The sequence below is a fragment of the Chinchilla lanigera genome, unplaced genomic scaffold, assembly GCF_000276665.1.
Source record: "Chinchilla lanigera isolate Chin_1 unplaced genomic scaffold, ChiLan1.0 scaffold00032, whole genome shotgun sequence".
Lineage (NCBI taxonomy): Eukaryota > Metazoa > Chordata > Mammalia > Rodentia > Chinchillidae > Chinchilla > Chinchilla lanigera.
This window is the reverse complement of record NW_004955433.1, coordinates 2,941,151-2,962,101: the sequence shown is the minus strand read 5'-3', so window position 1 is coordinate 2,962,101 and position 20,951 is coordinate 2,941,151. Positions and strand designations below refer to the sequence as shown.

Sequence of the window (20,951 nt, the reverse complement as noted above, 5' to 3'; positions counted from 1 at the left end):
ACCTTGCGCTTGCCAGGCAGGCGCTTTGCTGCTGAGCTAAATCCCCAGCCCCATGCTCTGCATTTCTTAATCATGATACAAATGGCCTCACTTCTGTTCTTAGTCTGAGAAAAGTTTAGTGAAATATGAATGTAAAGAAGAGGAGTAGGACTAATGAATGGCTGTCTAGATTTTTCAAGCTTCTGTTTTGGTTTATAAATTTAGTTGTCAGACTGTATTGTTTCTAGTCTTTCAGCAAGATGAAACATGGTGGTTCTTTAGCCAATGTAGAGGCCGCTTCGACTCAGGCTAAGCACCGTGACCTGCTCATGGAGCGGCTGCACAGTCTGGAGCAGGTCCTGAAGGTTGTGTCCTGGGAACTGGATACTTGGTAGAAATGCAAATTCTCTCAGGCCCTCCTGAAGATCTGTTGCTTAAACAAGCCCATCTGGTGACCCTCATGCAGGTCAAGCTTGAGAACCACTGGTGTATGCGGTTCTCAGTGGAGAAAGAGAGGGGATGGGCTGGCTTAAGCTGGGAGTATGCTGGGACCTGGCCAGATGCACACATCTGAAGTGATGAGCTTCCCCGGGGTAGAAGTTAGAGTTCTGCACTTCCTTCTGCACCCCCTCCAGTGGTCACCACAACAGATCTTTTTTACCCTTTGGTACTGGGGATTGAACCTAGGGCCTTTGCATGGCTATATCCTCAGTCCCCCTTCTACTCCCCTTTTTTAAAAAATTGAGACAGCGTCATGCTGAGTCACTAAGTTGCCCAGGCTGGGCTCTAACTTGCTGTTATCCTGCTTCAGCATCCCATGGTGATGGGTTTATAGGCCTGCACCACCAACCCCAGCTACAATAAATTTATTAAATCCCATACCATCTGGAAATTCTGAGACTAGCAGAGACGTGGGTGGGAAATATGCCACACATTGAGTAACAAGCCATTCATGGGCTGATGTCTAGCTGTAGATTAGGCGTGGTGGCCCCTATTTTGCAAATACAGAGACAGACTCAGCGTGATTCAGTCAGTTCTACAGGCTGTAATCCATATATAACTAGGAGGTAGTAGGGCTGGATTGTTATCCAGAAGGAAATGAGTAATAGGTGGTGTTAACGTGGAGAAGTTAATTATTTCAGAGGCAATGCCTAACCTCTTAGTTTTCAAGATGTTGACTTTAACATAAAATTATGGCTTTGTGTTTCTAGTTGTCTCCACTGTCCACTATCGCTCCTTAGACTTGAATCACACCATGGTACATTATAAAACTAATATTTTCTCCAAATAATGAGATTACTCACAAGGCAATGTTAGGTGATGATGTTAGGATCTTAGAAACCAGGTTACTAAGTCACCCAGAAAAAAAATTAGAGAAGATTGTTTTTGATGAAATATTCATGACTAGGAAAATCATGTACCTATTTTATAGTTTTATAGGAAGCTAATTGTTCTATCATTTTTTTCTGTGCTCAGCACAACTATTTAAGAGTCACATATAAAATTTTAGAGGAAAGCTATTGAACTATATTAAAATTTATGGCAAAATGTGAGGGATAAACCAATTGACCAAAGGGTTGTGGATGGTCAGTGTGTGTTTGTCTTATAGTGATGTGCCAGAACTGGTTTATACCAGCAAGTGAAAGCCAACTACGAAATCTGCAGGAATTTCGTGAGCTGGTTCTTACATACAGTCATTATTAAAGATTAAATTAAACCGAAGCTTGGCACAGTGGTGTGCATCTGAGTTCTGCTAGTAGGGGGACTGAAGAGCCCTGGAGTTGGAGACAAGGACAACATAACAAGACTCCATGTCAGTCAATGCATAGAGAGGTGGTGGATGGATGGATGGATAGATAAATTGAGTAAGTTAAATTAGAAACAAGGGTAATATGTACTTACTTCCTAATCATTTCCTAATTATTTTAATTAAATTTTATTATTATTGATACTAGAAGTAATTTGTCTCTTGTATCTGTGAGGTGGAAATACCATATGAAGTTGTGCTACAGCACATTTCTTCTCAACTCTGCATTCAGTGAAATTATGTTAGAGGTTCAAATTGGCTGTGGTAGGAGGACAAACAATGCAAAAACTGTTCAGTTAAAGTCAGACCTCTCTTACTTCCAAAAGCCAGTTGTTAAATATTTATTAGCATACCACTTTTTATAATTATTGACCAATTTAAAATAGAGACACGATTTCAGTTCAACTGTTTGTTTGTGACTTATATTTAAAAAACTGATACCAAGGGCACTGAACTTAAAGATTGTGTAAGTTTGGGCAGCAGAGGCATGGCATAGGAGAAGGAGTTGGACAGAGTTTAATGAAGAGGCTGTTTACAGAAGTAGGGCGGGGATGAGTGGAAGTACCACAGGGATGAGGGTGATGGCGTCTCTAAGAAGTGGAAGCAGTATGAAATCACTGCTGCCTCCTCACTCGCATGGACAAGGAAGGGAGGAGTTTAACCAGAACCTGTGGAAACTGCAGCTGTGGATGAGGAGCTGTGCAGCAGGAACCGAGGCTAGGAAGGACTCAGACCCGGGCAGAACCACAGCAAAGATGGAGGGTGAGGCGGGGCTGATGCTCCAAGGCCTCTGTCCAGGCAGTGGCTCCAGTGTGGCCAATCACAGCTAGAAGCCAAGATAAGGGAGTCTGGGAGAAGCAGTTGATGACCCTCAGTTTCCCAGAGTACAAAGTAGGGCAGAGGTGTGTGGCAGTCAGTGATGTTGACAGTCAGTGATTTTGGGAGCTCCTGGTATGGAGGACTGGTTCATTCTAAAACGTTCCTTTCCATAAAGAAAGATAAACTTGAGACTTTATAGGTAAATAGATGCAACTCAAGACCATACTCATAAGTGAAATAAATCAGACCCATATGTGTAAATGTCATATTGTCTCATTAGTGCAAGAAACTGAAAGAATAAATAACTTCCAAAATGTATAATAGATATTGTGAATAGGAAAGAAACTGTTCAAAAGGAAAGAAAAACTGTGATGGGAGAAAGGGGAAAGGAATGAAGGGAAAAGAAAAAAAAAATATATATATATATATATATACACACAAGATAGTTAAGATAGTTATGCAGCTAATTTCTCTTAGTTCATTGAAAAGAAAGTTTTGTGCTAATACTTTTTTGGACAGTATTTCATGCCTATATCTTGTACTCTGAACAACTATTATGAATGTAACAATATGCAATGTATTGACTATTGTTACTCTCCTACTAGCCTGTATGAAATTGTCTTATTGTTATTTTTACTCTTTTCTGTTTAAAATTAAAAAAAAAAAAACATTCCTTCATAGGATTCTGAAACTGGCTTTGAACAATTTATGGAAATTTTCTAAAAGACTTTGATTCTAAAAAACTTTTATGTTTGTGACTACTCTTGAAACTTGATAGCTTTAAGCCAAAATGAACCTAATGAAAAATTCTGCTAGTTTTTATAGCTTGGATCTAGTATATCAAGTGAGAATTTTTCATGAGAAGCATTCATCTAGGTTATAGGAGCTTGGGGACATTTTAAAGTAACACCAAGTTGTGCTTGTAAAGACCTTCAAGGACTTGAAAATGTGCCCAATATATGATTTGTTATCGTCCCTAAAGTTTTACCAGGTTATTAGCCACTCTCAGCACATTACTCTAAAGGGCTCTGATTAGTGTCTGGCTCACGTGTAGATACAGTCTCTATTAGACATTCTAGTTTCTAAATACAGTATTAGGTTGGAGGATGCAAAATTATGGATGTTAGACTACTTACAATTTATGTGTATTTATTTATTTATTTATTGGGTACCAGGAATTGAACTCACAACCTTGTACTTGCCAGGCAGATTATTTACAATTTACAAAACCCTCAATTTCATATAGCTGAACCTAATAACATATTGTGCTTGTAGTCTCCCTTCCCTCCCAATATGCTTCTTCAAAACCCTAGTCTGTGAGATATTTTAAATTTTAAAAATAAATGCATTTTTCACCATTCTCCAAGATTCTTAAATGTTATGGCCATGAAATCTCAGGTGTTAGAAGCATTTTTATAGACAATCGTAATGATGCATAGATTGGCCCTGATATAGCTAGGTTTCTCCTGCACCCTTGATAAATGCACTCCAGGGCTGAGTCTGCTCTTAGGCAGGGGACAATCATAGGTAATTTTGAGGATTTGAAGATTACATTAAACCTGTGGTGCTCAGGAACTTCTGTGCTTGTATGTGGTATCCCTTCCTCAGGTTTAGGAAAACACTTTCTCAAATCTTACTGAGTCTGCCAATCTGCAACAGAGCCCAGCCTGTCCCTGTCATTACTATTTATTTCTTTATTTTTATCTTAGGGTAAAGGAACACAAATGCACAGGCTTGAGGAATGCCACCACTGCCTGGGCTCAGTTCCATTCTGTCTCTGCCATTTTTCCCTTCTTAAACCAATCAACTCTTGTTTGAAGCTTTGATCACCCCCCGGCTAAGTTATGGACACTTAACAAATCTTTTTATGTGCAAAAAAGGACGTAGCCATGCTCACACTATATCATGTATCCTGAGAAGGCTTGATGATAATAAATACAGTGGTAATAATCATCCTGTTGTGTCACACATAGAAATCCAAATTATTCCTCTTTGTCTTGGGGTTTATGGAAGAAAAGCTATGATGATCCCAGTGTCTGCAGTTTATTCAGCAGCCTTCTCTTACCACAGTTATATGTCTTTCAGATTCAACACTATTAGAGTTGTTTCAAGGAAACTACCTCAAATTTCAGTATGCTTTTGCCATTTCAGTGGCAATGTATATGATAATGAGATGAATACCCTAGAAAAAACACAGCAAAATGAACAAAACACAACCAGACTGCCATTTATTAATACAAATTTATATAGTGGCATATGCTAGTGGAGAAATCAAAAATTCATAACACATAAATTTATATTGGAAATACAAAAATTATTTGAGGGTCAAGAAATCAGGTGGACAGCACCACAAGTGTTCCTCAGTCTGTGCAGGTGTGTAGCATCCAAGAATAACAATCCCCATAGGAGACTGAGACTGAACGTCCTAAGACTGCAAATACGTTCCAATCCTGTCTGCCATCCAACCACAGGCACCGGGAGGAATCTTCTAAGAGGAGTGGTTACAATAAAAAGGCAGCAAGGTAGAAAAATGGTGCTGACCATTATTTCTTCTAACCTTCACAGCCGGAGTAGGATAGCAAGAAGCACCCCTGAGGGCTTTTGTCCTTCTTACCTGAAGGCATGATACAAAAGTTAGTAACAAATGCACACACACACATATACACACACGGCATTAGTGAGCAAGTTAGAGAAACCAAAAGCAGAGCTTTCACTGAAAGATAATCTACATTAGTCATCAAATGACCTGATCCCTAGGACGAAGTCTAAAATGTAACTGAAATGAACAATTCTACACTGAGCAGGTAAATCTCAGCTCCACGTCATTCACACTTCCTGTTTCAAGTGTGCATGCGCTGGAAACGCACTGCATCCTGTAAAGCATATGCAGTGGGTGAAGAGCAGCCGGGAGCGGGGCCAGGAGTAGCGCCAAGGCTTTCCTTCTACACGCAGCTTACCATCTCCAGCTCTTCACCAATCTTGGTCTTGTCATTTCAGACCTGTACAGGACACCGCAGGAGCACTTCCAGGTCTCAGTCACCTGCCCATGCTAGGTTCCTTCTGCCACTTGCCTACCCTCCTCCCATGCGTGTATCTTCCCGAGCGGGAGTGGAAGGGCTGTGCAAGAACACCCGAGCCAGTGGGCAAGGGCCCTTTCATGTGGAAGAGCTCTGGCCCTCGTGCCAGTTAACAGGGCCCAAAGGCAAATTGCTCTTGGAGGGCAGCCCGTCCGAGCTGTGTCAGCATCCACGCTTTAGGTCGTTATGGAGATTCGGTGCCCAGATCAGTGCTGGAGGCTTGAGACACCAATTAGGAGCATCTGAGGCTCTGGAGCAGCTCCGCTCTGAGCTGCCCACGCTGGCCTGAAGCAGCACCTGACCAGTGGGGCATTTCTGGGCTCCCCCCATCCCTCTTCTCCCGAGCACTTTCCTCATCCCAGGATGTGAAATCAGGCTGTCTGAGTCTCCTCTTCTGGGAGCCAACTCACAGCCCTAGCTTCTGCTAATGAGTTATTGCAGCGCTCCTCTTCATTCCGCCCTGAAGACAGCTGCCAGGGCCATGCTTGTGTAAGTGGTGATTCTCTGCCTCATCAGAGGATACTTCGTACTTAAATAAAAGCCATAACTTTCCCCTTACTTGCCCCTGTGATATTATCGCAGGCTTTTGCCTCTTCTTCCTAAATTCATTCCTCTATTGCTCTATCACCCATAACATGATCTGTCCGCTCACCCCACAGACATTCTGGGTGTCCATCATGCACAAGGCACTGCTGCAGAACAAGGCGTGGCTCGTGCGGCCCCTACTCTCAAGGAGTGTGGAGTGTGGAGTGTGGAGTGTGGAGTGTGGAGTGTGGTGGAGCAGCCTGAAATGTTTCATGGCTCATTCTTTCTAGCTTGCAGTACCAAAGTGTGACCAGTTCGGAATGTCCTCAAAGAGCCTGAGCCATTCTAGCAAATACTGCACGGTGTGAAGGCTGCTGTTTGCTCAGTGATTATGGTGCACCATGCATCAGGGAGAGGACATGTCTTTTACTTCTGATTAACGGGACTGTGCCTTCAGTTCAAAACACCGTGATGTGCATGCTTATGTTTTTGCCAGTAAGGCAGAAATGAGAAAGAAACAAAGGCAAGCTGTGTGCACATTACACACAGAACAGACAGGTGATATTTGAATACTAAACTATTTTAAACCATGTGTTTATGGCCTTGTCATGTGCTGATATGGTAAAAACAAGTGCCTGAGCTACCAGAAAAAAAACCCCTCAAAGGAAAACTTCCCAAATGCTGCCCCAGGGACAGTGCCTCCATCTGTGGTGTGACGCGGCAAGGAGGACCAGTATGCATCTGTCATGTCTAATTTCCCTCCAACCTTTCTCTTATTTTGCTTTATTCAAATGAATTACTTACCTTCCTAAAATACCAACAAATTAAAAAACTCACAGCTATCAAAGCACCTGGGCTTGTCTATTACTGGACCACGAAAAGCCTGGGGCAGCAGGAAGTTAAGGTTAATTATTTTAGCCACGTGTCATGCAGAGGCCAGGCTGCAGTGATCCTGCTTAGCAATGCCCTTCCTTGGGGCAGGGCCCTCCTCTCCCAGCTTTCAAGGCCTCCCCCTTTGTAAGTACGCATAGGGAGGCACTCTAGTCTATAGCATACTGTGCTCCCTGGGTGGAAAGGGCTCTAGAAAAGCAAAGTGGACTTAGGGGCCATGGCACATAGCCCTTCAAGTGGGAACAATGTGCAAGTATTTCTGTTGTGCTGATTAGCAGAATTTTTAATGGAATTTGGGGTCAGCAATCTGTGCCCTGTTGTCTAGTTGTCCAGGAACAGCCTGAGTAGGAGAAAGTTGGGGGCAGGGGAAGAAAAAATCCTGGTATTCCACTTACTCTCCTGGAGATCTGCCATGACCCCAGTTCAGAGGATCCCAGTCCTCTGAACTGTATCTGCTAACTTAATTGTCCAACATCTGTTCCAATACTAAACTCCTTGTTTCCTAAGACTAGCCTCTTCGTGGCTACTGAAACTTTAAAGGGATCCGTGGAAATAACTACTCTAGGACTCTGGGGGTCTCAGTAGTTCTTTGTTTTATGAGGTAGCTCAGTTGTGAGTTGATGTATGTGATGTGTGCTGTCAGTCACTCAAAGCTTTAGTTTTCCCTTTTTCATCTGCAAGATTATAAAAATACCAGTATTTCCCCCCATTTTATAAAAATGATTTTAGAAAAAATAACACACAGGTGTCCTCCATTAAACTTCAGTTCCGTCTTGTAAATTGTTGTGGACTCTGACTTCCAGATTCAATTTTTTTACTTTAGCACCTTTGAATGCATAGGCTCCCTCGGTGTCACTCAGGATGTTGACATTGCGCACGGTGCAGTACTGTCTGTTCACGTTCTTCTCTACCCTGTCTGGGGTCCTGTTGGACATGTCCACCTTGGTATTCAAAGGGTATTCCTCCAGAACGTCCTCCGTGGGCTGTTTCTTCCTCTGTTTCTGGCATTTCCTGGTGATGAAACAAGCCACCAAAAATACCAGAAGTAGAAGCATGATAGCGGCCAACGCGCTGCCAACAGATGCGCCGGTTTGGGACAGAGAGGCAGCTATGATTGGCTCTTGCATCTCCAGATTCAGGGACTTCATATTGGTGCCGTTTTTTACTTGATCTCCTTCATTGTCATAGATGAGGGAATCATCAAGTGTCAGCTGGCCACTGGGGTCTACCAGGTCCCTTTGATGGCGCCTCAGTGGGGATGTGAGCGAACGCTGGACCCGGGGACCCGGAATGGTGTCAGGGCCAATGATGTAGATCACCTGGAGATACCACTGGTGTCCTGCTTCAACCTGCAGCAGAAGGGAGACAGGGAGACACAGTGTAGCCGCTGCTGCTGCTACAGATCACTTCAAGAAAGGAAATAGCAGGGACAATGCCACCATATGCCTCAATAGACAAATGGTTTCAAGCAAAAGCATTAGCAATGGTTGAGGTCTTGTAACATATAGTAAAGCTAACCACATATTTTGGGTTTTATTTTTATTTCCAAATTGGGGTGACTCACACTCTTCTCTGTTTTTCTATCTATGTATAAAATAGCCTAAGAGTTTATTTTTCATAGTCTCTTTTAAATAAGTGAGTGCTTATGATTTGTTGGTCTTTCTTAAGAGCAGTATTAATTATAGTATTAGTCACATTTATTCCCAGTGAGCTCAGTTGTTTGTTATGTCATTTACTGATGAACTTCAGCTAAAACGGACTTATTCAATGACTATTCATTTAGCATCTGCTCTGTGTGTCATATGTAGATTCTTGACAAAAACTGGCCAAATCTTAACACCGCTTGGATCCTCCTCTGAGAGGTTAGGTCATGATGTATTTTATTTCTTTCTCATCTCCCCACTGAAATGTTCCATGGCTTTAAAATAACTTCTGAAGAGTAATAATAGTTTTGAAAGTCCAAGTCATGGATTACTACTCAGAGAGAGACAGAAAAAAAAGCAAAATTTGATCTTAGAAGTTTATGATTATTGCTGAACTTAGGATATTCTTGCTTGTCTAATACTAGTAATTATTGCTATTTTAATATGCTGTAGCATATTTGTTATCTTGTTTACTATTTTCCATATGCTGTTGAAAATCAGGTGGCTTAGTATAGAGCCAAAAAGAGAGGCAATTTCACAGAACTTAGGAAAAATTAGAGTATCATGTACAACCCTGGTACACACAAAGTCAGGGACTACATGCAAATTAAAGAATTTTGTCCTTGCTTTGGCCTACTATTACATGATGTAATCCTTTTCCCTCCAGCTTTAAAGTGGACTTAGTTCTAAGCCTCTCTTTTTTTGGCCCCAAACTCACCTTATAGAGAGCATCTACTTTCAGAGTAAATCCATCCACACCTGGCATGCTACTGACCACGTGGAAATCAGGCAACTCAGAAGCAAAGTGGGCCTCGAAAGGCACGTCGTGGAAGTATTTATCTGTGACCTCCGGCTGACTGCGGTCCTAGCATTTCCAAAAAAAGAAACATAGATTTAAAAAGACAGAACCACTGTCCTGGTATGCGCAGTCAGGGGAGGAGAAAGGCATTCTCCACACCTGCTCTGGTCTGGGTCAGGGGAAAAAGGCTTCTTCATACGTCAGTGCTGCCTGAGGGTGCCCACTGTCTTCTTTAAGGAAGACTCTAGTGCTGTGAACATCATGGCCTGGATCAATTCTCAAGCCCTTTGGTCTCAGGACCCTCTATGTACCTAAAACTCAAGGTCCCCAAGAGCTTTTGTTTATGTCATTTATATCTATCAATATTTACTATGCTAAAAATTAAACCTGAAAAAGATACTTATGTATTAATTCAGTCTAAAATGATGGTGTCAACCTAAGTAAGATTTATTTTAGTGAAAATACCTATACCTACCCCCGCCCCCCCGCCCCGTGAGAGCTGGTATTGTTTTATGATTTTGCAAATCACCAAAAGAGAATTGGGATTCTCCTAACTGCTTCTGGATTTAATCAATGGTGATATGTTCAAATCTGGTCTCAGACAGCCGTGTAGGGGGAAGGAAGTAATGTGTTCATAGCTTTTTCAGGTAATTGTGGCTATTGAAATATATATGAAATCAATGTGGAATCTGAATTCCTATCAAACAAGCCTGCCTCTCCACTGATGAGGAAATGGACATGCAATGGCAGGTGTCTCACAGTCCTTTGAAAGCAACTTTCAAATTGCGGGCTTCCTGGATGAGGGTCAGGGATACTCAGGGTCTCTGGACCATACTTGGAGAAACTGTGGCATCGTTTCCTCTTCCTGGACACCCATCATAGTGTCTTCTTACCCACCATAACCATCACATGTGGTAATGTGTACTAGTATTTAGCTGACCAGAGAGCAAAAACAAAGCAAAGCAAAACAAAGTAAAACATATATAGAAAAACCCCAAGAGCAGGGCTCTTTCAGGGAGCTTGGGCTGTGGATGTCCCCTTTGGCATCTGGCCCCAGTACCAGATGGGAGCTCACCAGCAGCAGGAACCTGTGCTTCAGGTTTTTGTTGGGCTGAATGCACCCATACTGTGGCCCTTCATTGTAGATCGTCCCTGTAGGATCGAAGAAAGGCACGTAGCCATCCTTGCCAGTACAAAGGTAGACCTTCTCCAGCTGGAGTTTGTATGCAGAGTTGAGGTTTTGTTCTGGATTCCAAAGTACTCGGCCATAAAGGATTTGACCTAAAGATATGGAAAGGCATTGATTAGGTCAGATTTTAAGATTAAAGAGGAAGAACTGCCAAGACTAGACAGGATTTAACACACTTGCTTAGAGACAAAAGTACCTTTGCATGCAGTCTGTGATTCCATGTATCCTTAAAATACTTACTGCTTCTTTATTTCAATAAGCAGGACTTAGGCACTAAAGATGTGTCAGGCCCTCGGCAGTGCAACAGGGACTCAGAAATGAGATGCAATTGAGAGGTAAGAAAGGCAAAGAAACTTATAGAAACAGGTAGCATGTGTCAAACTCACTGTAACCCTTACAGTACTAACAATTTTACAGGTGGAGAAACTGAGGCATGAGTGATTAGTAACTTGATGAAGTCACCAATTTGGCAAGTGGTAGAGGTGCAATTCAAAGTCAAGGTACTTGGGCTTCACATCCACTTTCTTACCCCCACAACACTACACAGCCCCAGGCCACAATGAAAGAAGGGACATCATGATAAATGGGCACAAAAGAGAGCACAGAAACCGGCTGGGGGAGGTATGGCTGGGTTTAAGGATAGATGACATCTGAGCAGTATGGGGTGGGAAGAGAGGGAGGAGATGGCATGGTAGGCAAAAGAAAGTCCTTGTGCAAAATACTGAATGCAGGATGGCCAGGAGGCCTGCTGTGGGCACCCGGCCTATTGTGGTACAAGTTCTTTAGCTACACTGTCTTACTTAATCCTCTGAAAAGAATAATGGAGTAGGCTCCATTATTATTCCCATTGTGAGGAACTTCTCCAGAGTTTCATGGCAGTGATGGGAGGAAGGAGGATTTGACACAAATCCATCCTCCAAATGCTCACCCAAAACACCTCTTCTCTATGTGTGTGTGTGTGTGTGTGTGTGTGTGTGTGTGGTGCAGGGCACGCAATCCAGGGGCTCATGCATGCTAAGCATGTGCTCTGCCACTGAGCCACATCCCCATACCCCTTGAATGTGCTTTCAAAATGAAAGAAGAGACTCAGTACAAGATTAAAGAGAGAAAGAGGCAGAAGGGACACTTGAGTGAGGAAGGACAGACAGCTGATAGATTCATTTACTCTTTCAGCAATTATTTGTTGAGCACCTGGGGATGGTGCTCCAGTGTGCAAATTTGGTATCTGGTCACAGTCTCTCTTCTCATAGAACTTGGTGGTTGAGATAGGCCATAACGAAATGCATAGTAATAACATATTGCATTAGATAATATTTTTAAAATGTGATGAGAACTGTATATATGAACATTTTGCAAAGGTGAAAACATGGAGGCCTGTGTATGATTGTCCAGGGAGGGCAGGTGAGGTGCTTTCTTTAGGTGAGCACTTCAGTAGTGATTTGAAGGACACAGATGAGAGCTAGCTTATGGGAAAGCCCAGGGAAACATGTTTAATGGTGCAAGGGGTGAGGTTCCATTTTTAGCAGAGAAAGTACACATGGCCAGCGTTCTGTGAGACTGGGCACATTATGGAGGCACTGAGAGATAAAGCAAGTTAACCATAGTTACACTGTGCTAGAGCCAGACTGCAAATGCCACCCCTTCACCACCTAGAAAAGTCATGGTGAGCCTTTTAGAGTCAAGTGCCAAACTGCAACCCAGAACCCGTTTATTTATCCCAAAGTACCAGCACTGCAATTAAATCTGAACCCTGAGGTTTAAGTTTTAGAAAAATAAAACTACTCATACATTAACATCTTTCGTCTTAAGAGAAGAACAACTGACATGTGTGCCACAGATTTGCCACTACTGACCTAGACCACTGGTTTTCCATGGTACTATGCTGCCAACCATTATAGCTCAGGACTGTGCTGCCACCTCATAACAAGAAGGAAAAATACGTGCCTGCTCCTTGCTTCAGCCTCAGCCCTTTGGATCAGGCCTGGGGAACCTTCCCTGGGGAGTGAGTGAAGGCTGATGAGCGAGCAGAGATGGCAGTCCTGAGGCCGATTAGAGAGGGTCTCATGGCCAGGCAGAGCCTCTATCGACAGGTGAAAGAAGCAACTCACCTTTTGAAAAGGCTCCTTTGTAATCCATTTCTGCCAGAGACATAGCAGATGTGCTGGGGTCCATTAGGAACACTTTCTCATTGTTGTAGAGCTGGAATTCGGTGTTGAGTGAGTACACCATGGGCACAGGGCGGTTGGTCTGCTGGAACGCGATGGGTATCAGGAACCTAATGCAAGAGGAATGTGGGCTACTTCAGAGTAGGCTTACCTTGCGCATGTGAACAAGCTGGCCTCCCTTCTCAGGACTATGCACACAGCTTTGTGGTCAGTACAAGATATTTACTAAATAAAGAGTGGGGTGTGGTGGGGCCTACCTCTAATATAATCCCCACACTCAGGAGGCTGAGGCAGGAGTACCACAAGTTTGAGGCCAGCCTGGGTTACACAGTGAGTTTAAAGCTGAACTCCACAGTGAGACCCTGTCTCGAGCAAATAGATATATGTGGGAGAGGGACTTTATTTGGCCTTTTGAGACCTGGAACATAAACAACTGAATGAGTCCTTGGAACTCCTTGGTACTCTTAGCTGTTTTCACCCTTCCATTCTGAGGGCCCCCAAAGTTCTGTTTGCTGACGGGCTCCTCGCCAGGGTGCCCCAGCTCAGCTTCTCCCCAGATCCAAATGCTCTGTGAGTTTGACTCTTCTAACCTGATCAGTGCTTATCTTATGTTACACTTTTCAGGACGTTGCTAAAGACGCACTCTTGCCCTGGTCCTTCCTTCCCAGCTGCCCTCCTCCTCCTCAGTTCCATTTCTGCTTCCTCTGGCGGTGAGGACACCTCAGGGCTTAGTCCTGCAGCCCGCGCTGTTCCCCAGATAAATGCATGCGCACACCCTCTCAAAGGTAAGAAGTCTGCGCTTAACTCTCTAGCCTGGATTTTTCTTCCGAGCCAGAAACTCATCTGTGTTGTGACTCAAAACTTTGGCTGTCTCAAAGACACCTCACATGCAGTGGGCTTTCCTCACAAGCTTCATCTTCCTTCTGCTTCGATCTCAGTGAGGACCCCCACACAGGTGCCAGCCCCCAACTCCTGGAGTCACTCTTATTGCCTTCTAATCTCTTCCAAGGGATACGATTAGTGAGCCAGTGTAATTTTTTAAAAACTTAGATTTGCTTAAGGTTTTTCAGTAGTTCCCCATAGAGCTTAGGGTGAAGACCAATTTTTTTTTAAAACTTGACTTCTGACCCTTTGTCTATTTCTCCCAGCCTCATCTCCTAGCCTTCTCCTTCTTGCTGGGATTTGCCCTTTTTGAGCTTCTTCTTATCTATTGACTGGATCTCTACGGCCTCATGACTCAGTTTTTAAAATTAAAAAAACATTATCAGCACAAGTTTGCAGCACATAAAGCTCACGTTCTGTGTGAGGGACTGGCACACGCACACAACGCATCTTCACTCCGTTTCCACCCCCTTTCCCTCCCCCCTCCTCCCTCCATCTCCTGGTCCCCTTCCCATTTGAGGAAGATCTCCCTACTTCCCATTATATACCTTTCTTTTGCTCTTTATTAATACTTTGGGTTTCTCATATAAGAGAAATGGTATGATAGCTAGGCTTGAGTGTCTGATTTATTTCATTTAACCTTATTCCACAAGTAATCAGTAAGCCTCTGCTATACAACAGATGCTATACTAGCAAAGGGAATTCATCTGAGGACAAGACAGAAAAACACAGAAAAAACTCCTAGGAAGTTAGGTTCTAACGAAGAGACAATAAAACTAATTAAAAATAGTATAGTAAGCTAGAAAGTAACAGGTGATAAAAAACCAGGAGAGCAGGGGAATGCTTGGGGGAGGTTCCACTGGAAATCCTAAATAACATGGCCATGGATTTGTACAGCCATTATCAAGAACACCACTGTGGTTCCTCAAAAATTAAAAATAGAACTGTCATGTGACCATACGTACTCAAAGGGAATGGACTGTACTTCATAGAGTTTGCTGTGGCATTGTTCATAACAGCAAAGGTGTGGAAATAACTAAAGTGATCATCACTGCTTGAATGGATGAATAGATAAAAAATGTGACAGGCAGTATATACAGAGTGGAATACTATTCAACACTGAAAAATGACACTGCAATTTGCCCCCACATGGATGAACCTGGAGGACATTATCTATGCAAAATAAACCAGACACAGGAGGAGAAACACTGCATGATCACACTTACACATGGAGTCTGAAACAAATGCACAGAAACAAAGAGAACAGTGGTAACCAAGGGCAGACAGGAAATGGTGCAATGTCAGCCAAAGGATGCAAAGTTGCAGTGAGATAGGGTGTGTATGCAAGCATCATGACCACAGTTAGTAATATCATACTGTATACTGAAATTTACTTAGATTTTAAGTGCTCTTATCACCAAAAAAGTATGTGTAGAGATAAACATGTTTATTTGCTTGACTGTAGTCATTATTTCACTATACATATGAATATCAAAGTATCATGCTGTATAAATATGTGTAATTGGGGCTGGGGATTTAGCTCAGCGGCACAGCACCTGCCTGGCAAGCACGATGTTGTGAGTTTGATTCCCGGTACCGGAAAAAAACAAACAAATAGACAAAAATAAATATGTGCGATAAAAATAAAGGAAGGAGGGAAGGGATTTCTCCACTCTGCTGTGGAAACAGCCACAGGCAAATGGAGCCTATGTGTGGCTTATTCCAGAGTAAAACTTTATTTACAGCAGCAGACAGCATGGGGTTGCCCTCTGATCCCCAGCTTGCTGATCACTGACCTGGAAGCTTGGCCAGGAAGGTGCGCGGTGGGAGAGACCCGCTACCTTTGCGCAGGTTCAGCCTCAGAGGCTGAGGACTGCGCAGTGGGAGGCTGATGCGCAGTGTCAGGCTAGGAAGGGCTGGGGCTGGAGGACACAGAACATTACCGAAGCAAGCGAGAAGTGACAGAGCAGAACCAGATCCGGGCATTCCAAATGCAAAGGCTATGGCAAGAAGGAGCCTGCGAAGAAACAGGAAGAGCCAGGGAGGCGGGGGAGAAACCTGCAGCGAATGCAGGCAGTCTCAAGGAGAAGAGGTGGGCCAAAGAGTAGAGACACTCCAGGGCTGGAAAGGAAACAGAGGCTCGGCCCCAGGAGCTAGTAACATGCAGTTGCTGCTGACCCCAGCAAGGGCAAGCTGGGTTGAAATGTGGTGGCAGAAGCTTGACTGGCATGGGTTTAAAAGACAACAGTCAGACCTGTAACCTCAGCAGTCTAAGGCAGGAAGATTATAAATTCAAGCCCAGCCCAGGCAACTCAGTAATTTAGTAAGACTCTGCCTTAAAATTAAAAAAAAAGAAAAAAAAAAAAAAAGCCAGGTGTGGTGCTGCACACCTGTAATCTCAGCACTCGGGAGGCTGAGGCAGGAGGATCACTGTGTATTCGAGGCCAGCCTGGGCTACAAAGTGAGCTTAAGGCTAGCCTGAACTGCGTAGTGAGACTCTATCTCAAAAAGACCAAAAAAGAAAAAAAAAAATTAAAGGTGGGGGACACAGAATGGGGATGTAGCTCAGTATAGCTCTGGGTTCTATCCCCAGTACTGCAAAAGAAAAGGATGGGCAGTGGGCACAGTGGTGCACGCCTGTAATCCTGGAACTTGGGAGCCTGAGGCAGGAAGATCTTTGTGAATTTGAGACCAGCCTGGCCTACAAAGTGAGCTCAAGGCCAGCCTGAACTGCACAGGGAGACTATGTCTCAAAAAAAGACAAAAAAGAAAAAAGAAAGAAAAGAAAAGGATGGGCAGAGATAAATTGGAAACTGTGGATATAGACAACTCTTCTGAGGCTTACTGAAATAAAAGAAAGAAGAAAAACTGTGTTGACAGAGGAATGGCATGCCAAGAGAGGATTTTATTTTGAAAGGGGGAAGACATTACAACTTGTTTTGGGGCTGACTGAAGCAGTCAGAAAGGGGAAGGGCTGCTTGGGAGGTGCTCTCTACACAGCTGATGTGAGGCCACGGCTTGGGGAGCAGCGCAGAGCACTGACTGCAGGAGCAGGTGCCCGTGTGACCGAGGCCATGTGGGTGGGGCCCCTCCTGCATCGTCCATGTAACGGCACCAGGCAATCAGCGAGGGTGAGGACAGGCGAGACAGAGCAAGCTTCTGCTAAGAGTGACAGGGGTGGACTAGGGGACCTGTGTGTACTTTGCTTGGAGGCCCTAAGGGTGAATATGGGATCAGTGGGACCCAATTTAAGGTTTTCCATATTTGACCTTGTTGAATATTCTTCAGAACACTCCTCTCCTGTCTATCCTTCTGGGCCTAGACAACTCTACGCCTTTTTCAACTCAAACACTACTTTCCCTTCGTGGCTTTCCCTCGTCCTCTGACCTTCCAGGTTAGCTATGATCCCTTATCATCTATTCCCACTCTCCTTTGCATTTTTCAATCACAGTGTCCCTTGTGGTTGGCAATCTTATTGGACAGAAGTCTGCTTCACCCACTACAGAGTCCACAGTCCCTGTCTGTCTGCTCACCCAAGCCTAGACCAGTTTCTGATGCATCTCTGTCACAGAATAAGGAACAGGTCATCATTTCAAGCTTTTCCACCAAGGGTCACCTAATGGTCCTGCCCTCTGTTGAAGGTTTGCTAAGTGGGTGGGCCTGAGTGGGTTCAGGCATAGGAGGAACCCGGGGCCCATATGAGCCTGAGCTGACCCCACTTTAAGAGCTTCAATACCACCATTAGTTGCATTAAAAACCAATTCACGGGGGCTGGGGATTTAGCTCAGCGGCAAAGCGCCTGCCTGGCAAGCGCAAGGTCGTGAGTTCCGTTCCTCGTACCGGAGAAAAACCAAAAAAAAAAAAAAAAAAAAAAACCAATTCACCTAACCCAGGGAAAAAGGTTTTTCTCACTGATACCTATATTGCCAGAATCCACCACAGTCCTGGGCATTAAGATACAATGGAATGAATAATAGACCTGAGATTAGTAATCTAATGATGTTATAATGTGTGACCTCGCAGAAATAGCAAAACATGAGACACAATTCTTTTCAGCTGAATTCCCTGCGTCTGCCTAGAGCTTTTGTGCACTGTTGTTCTGTCGTACAGATATGGAGCCCTATATGGGATTGAAAGCAAACTTAGGCCTGTTGTACAGATATGGAGCATTATATGGGACTGAAAGCAAGCTTAGGTGAAAGTTACCCCAGGAATAATAAGGAACCTATAAGTAATGATCTCCTTGATACAAGACAAGAAAACTCAATATCCTCAACAACACCCTCCCCAGCAGCCTCCTCAGCCTCACAGCACTGGGCCTGGAGACCGGGTTTGTGTTTTTCCTGTTCCTTTTACTGCAGCACCTACCTTGGAGGGACTCTTCTTACGTTTTATATATAGAATGCGATATGTATAACAGTGTTTATAAGAGAATCTAGAATCACAAGTCAAACAGAATGCTCAAATAAATTATAGAATATTTCTACAGTGAAAAATTTAAATGTACTGGACCATAAACTACAGCTACATGGATTAATGCAAGGAATCAAAAATGATTCACTGAATTAAAAAAAAAAAGGTGCAAAGAGAATTCAAAGTATGAAACTTATTTTGTTTTTTGAGACAGGGTCTCACTATGCAGTTCAGGCTGATCTTGAACTCACTAGGGAGGCCAGGCTGGCCTTGAACTCATGATGATTCTTCTGCCTCAACTTCCAGGGGGCTGGGATGACAGGTGTGCACCACCATGCCTGGCTTAGAGTATGAAACTTTAATACAGAGTTCAAAAACATACAAACCATTAGAAATAGACATGAAGCAAAATTGTAAACCAAAACCATGGCTCATAAATACAAATATCAAGTTCAAGGTCACCTTAGTAGGGAGAAGGGAGGAGAACAACTGCATAGGGACATGGAGGATATTTAAAAAGTACTGTGATTTTTTTTTTTTCTTTTTGGCACTACTGGAGGTTGAATCCTAAGCCTTCACACTAAGTTTTTTATTTTTATTTTTGTTTTAAGACAGGGTCTTGCTAAGTCACAAAGTTGTGCAGGTTGGGCTTGAACTTGTGACACCCCCCGCCACCAGCCTTCCAGAGGGCTGGAATTATGGGTGTGTGGTGTGCTAGCACAGCCAGCTTACAGTGTTGTGTTTCTTAGTGCAGGTGGTGAATACGCATCAAGTCCTCACTTTTACAGGCCTCTGAATATCTTACACCTTCCATAATTTTAAAAGTGTAATAAATGGGTAACAATTTCTTAGTGGTGTATCTCCTCAGATACTTGCCCCCCATAGTTTCTTACTGCACCAACTCCTGTGGTCCTGGCCCCCTTGTCTCCCTGACTTTGGGGCTCTTGTCATCAGTCACGGTGATTTCCACCTCCACACGGACACATCGTCCACACCTCCACCTCTCACCTCCTTGACTCCTCACCTGCAAAGAGCTTGCTCTTCCCCGCTGCGGCCACCTGCTCTTCATCTTCCTGCTGTGCACCAGCACCCCAAATCTCAACCACTTCACCCTCCTCCACCACCTCCTTTCTTTCCTGCTCCTCTCTTCATTTCTCCCCATTAGTTCTCCAAGCATAGCAGGATGCAGAGGAAGTGGAACACTTACACACTCGTGTTGGGAATCACACACAGTTGCCCATTTACAAATGCTTAGGAAACAGCCTGTATGATCCAGCCATTCCTTTCCTGGGCCTTTACATAAGAAAATAGAAAGCATGCCCGTGTGAGACTGATGGAAGTAAGTTCCTAGTGGCTCAGGTACCGTAGCTCCAACCTGCAAATAACCCAAGTGTCCACTGACTGAAGAACTGATAAACTGTGTTGTTTCTACACTGGGAAATAAACTCAGCAACAATGGAAACAAACTACTGATACAATATCTCTAAAGGATCAAAATCAGCATAGGTGAAACAAGCCAGAGAAGAACTCATCATTTCCATAAAGCCCTGGAAAATGCAAACTCACGCCCAGCCGTGAGGACCTGTGGAAGGGTGCGGTCCGGGGTGGGAGGGGTGAGGACACTTGCGGAGGAATCAGGTGTGTCCCTTATCTTGACTGTGGTGATGTTTCACGCACATGTCAGTATTTATGAAATATGTCCTTTACATATGTGCAGTTATGTAACGGCATTAATATGGCAATTTAAAACGGTGCAGCTGGGCTGCAGCTCTGCCTAACCCATCACTGCCTTCACCCTCAGTGCACTCTCTTCTCTCCACTCCCCAAGATGACTGCTTGCTTCTTCCTCCTTTGACCAACGTCAGTGTCCTAACTTCCAGCAGACACCTGGCTCTTTATACCACGGAGAAACTGGGTTCCATCAGATGCCTGCTTTCCCAGGCTTCTCTCATTCTCCAAATCCACTTCTCTCCCTTCCCCTGGGTCCACAGGGCCCACCTGCCTTCCTCCTCCAGCAAGTGACCATTGCAGATCCCTGCCTGTCCAGACTTCGCCCTGTGCCCAGGGTCACTGCCTATGGGAGAAATACTTGGCTAGGTTTCTGTGAGCTGCTGGTCGTAACTTTTTCATCAGTGGATCATTGCATAACCTTGTTTTAGGTGTGCTCCTGTTTAAAGGCCCCTTATTTCATTTACTGTTGATTCATTAGCATTGAACTGGTGGCCAACAGCTCAAGAACTCATCTTGCACGCAGTTTATGGAACACTGTAGGAGGCAAGTCCCACCTTCCTGTACTCAGGAGCCCCGAAGGCACTTGGCACTGTGTTGGGGACCACTTCTCACACCACAGTCACAAAGACGGTGCTTTGGGGGGTGAGGCCTGCCCCACTCTATCGCAGCTGGCAACATGCATCACAAGATTTGATATGTTCGCCACCCTATGCATGTCAGCAAATGCCAGTGAAAGCACCATGGATACTGACTTTGGGGGTGAAAACCAAATTTCAGGGTTAGCATAATTCACAAACAAGGAACTGGCACACAACAAGGCCTGACTGAACTCGCCTACCTTTCCGGGGCGTGGGCTGTGCATGCCAAGGGCTTCTCTCCAGGGTCGGCCCAGCGCTGGGTGGGCTGCGCAGTACACGGGATCAGGTAGATGGTGTACTCCCCTGAGTAGTCCTTCCTGGACAACGAGAGCAGACTTCAGTCATGGGGATGGATTTCACAAGCCTGCATTCCCCCGGCACACGCGCTCTGCA

At 44.2% G+C, this 20,951-nt stretch overlaps 1 protein-coding gene across 3 annotated transcripts in view; it reads right to left on the bottom strand.

Annotated features, from left to right (window-relative positions):
• Window positions 1–4,807: 4,807 nt before the first annotated feature.
• Window positions 4,808–20,951, bottom strand: part of Fras1 (Fraser extracellular matrix complex subunit 1) — a 410,067-nt gene continuing 393,923 nt past the window's right edge. For all 3 annotated transcript variants that reach the window (XM_013516132.1, XM_005388203.2, XM_005388207.2), the window contains 5 exons: window positions 20,759–20,875; window positions 12,838–13,004; window positions 10,616–10,821; window positions 9,460–9,606; window positions 4,808–8,447 (listed from right to left, as the gene is read on the bottom strand). In XM_013516132.1, the coding sequence (XP_013371586.1) occupies window positions 7,854–8,447; window positions 9,460–9,606; window positions 10,616–10,821; window positions 12,838–13,004; window positions 20,759–20,875 (1,231 nt within the window). In that variant the 3' untranslated portion in view covers window positions 4,808–7,853. The remainder of the gene's footprint in view (window positions 8,448–9,459; window positions 9,607–10,615; window positions 10,822–12,837; window positions 13,005–20,758; window positions 20,876–20,951) is intronic.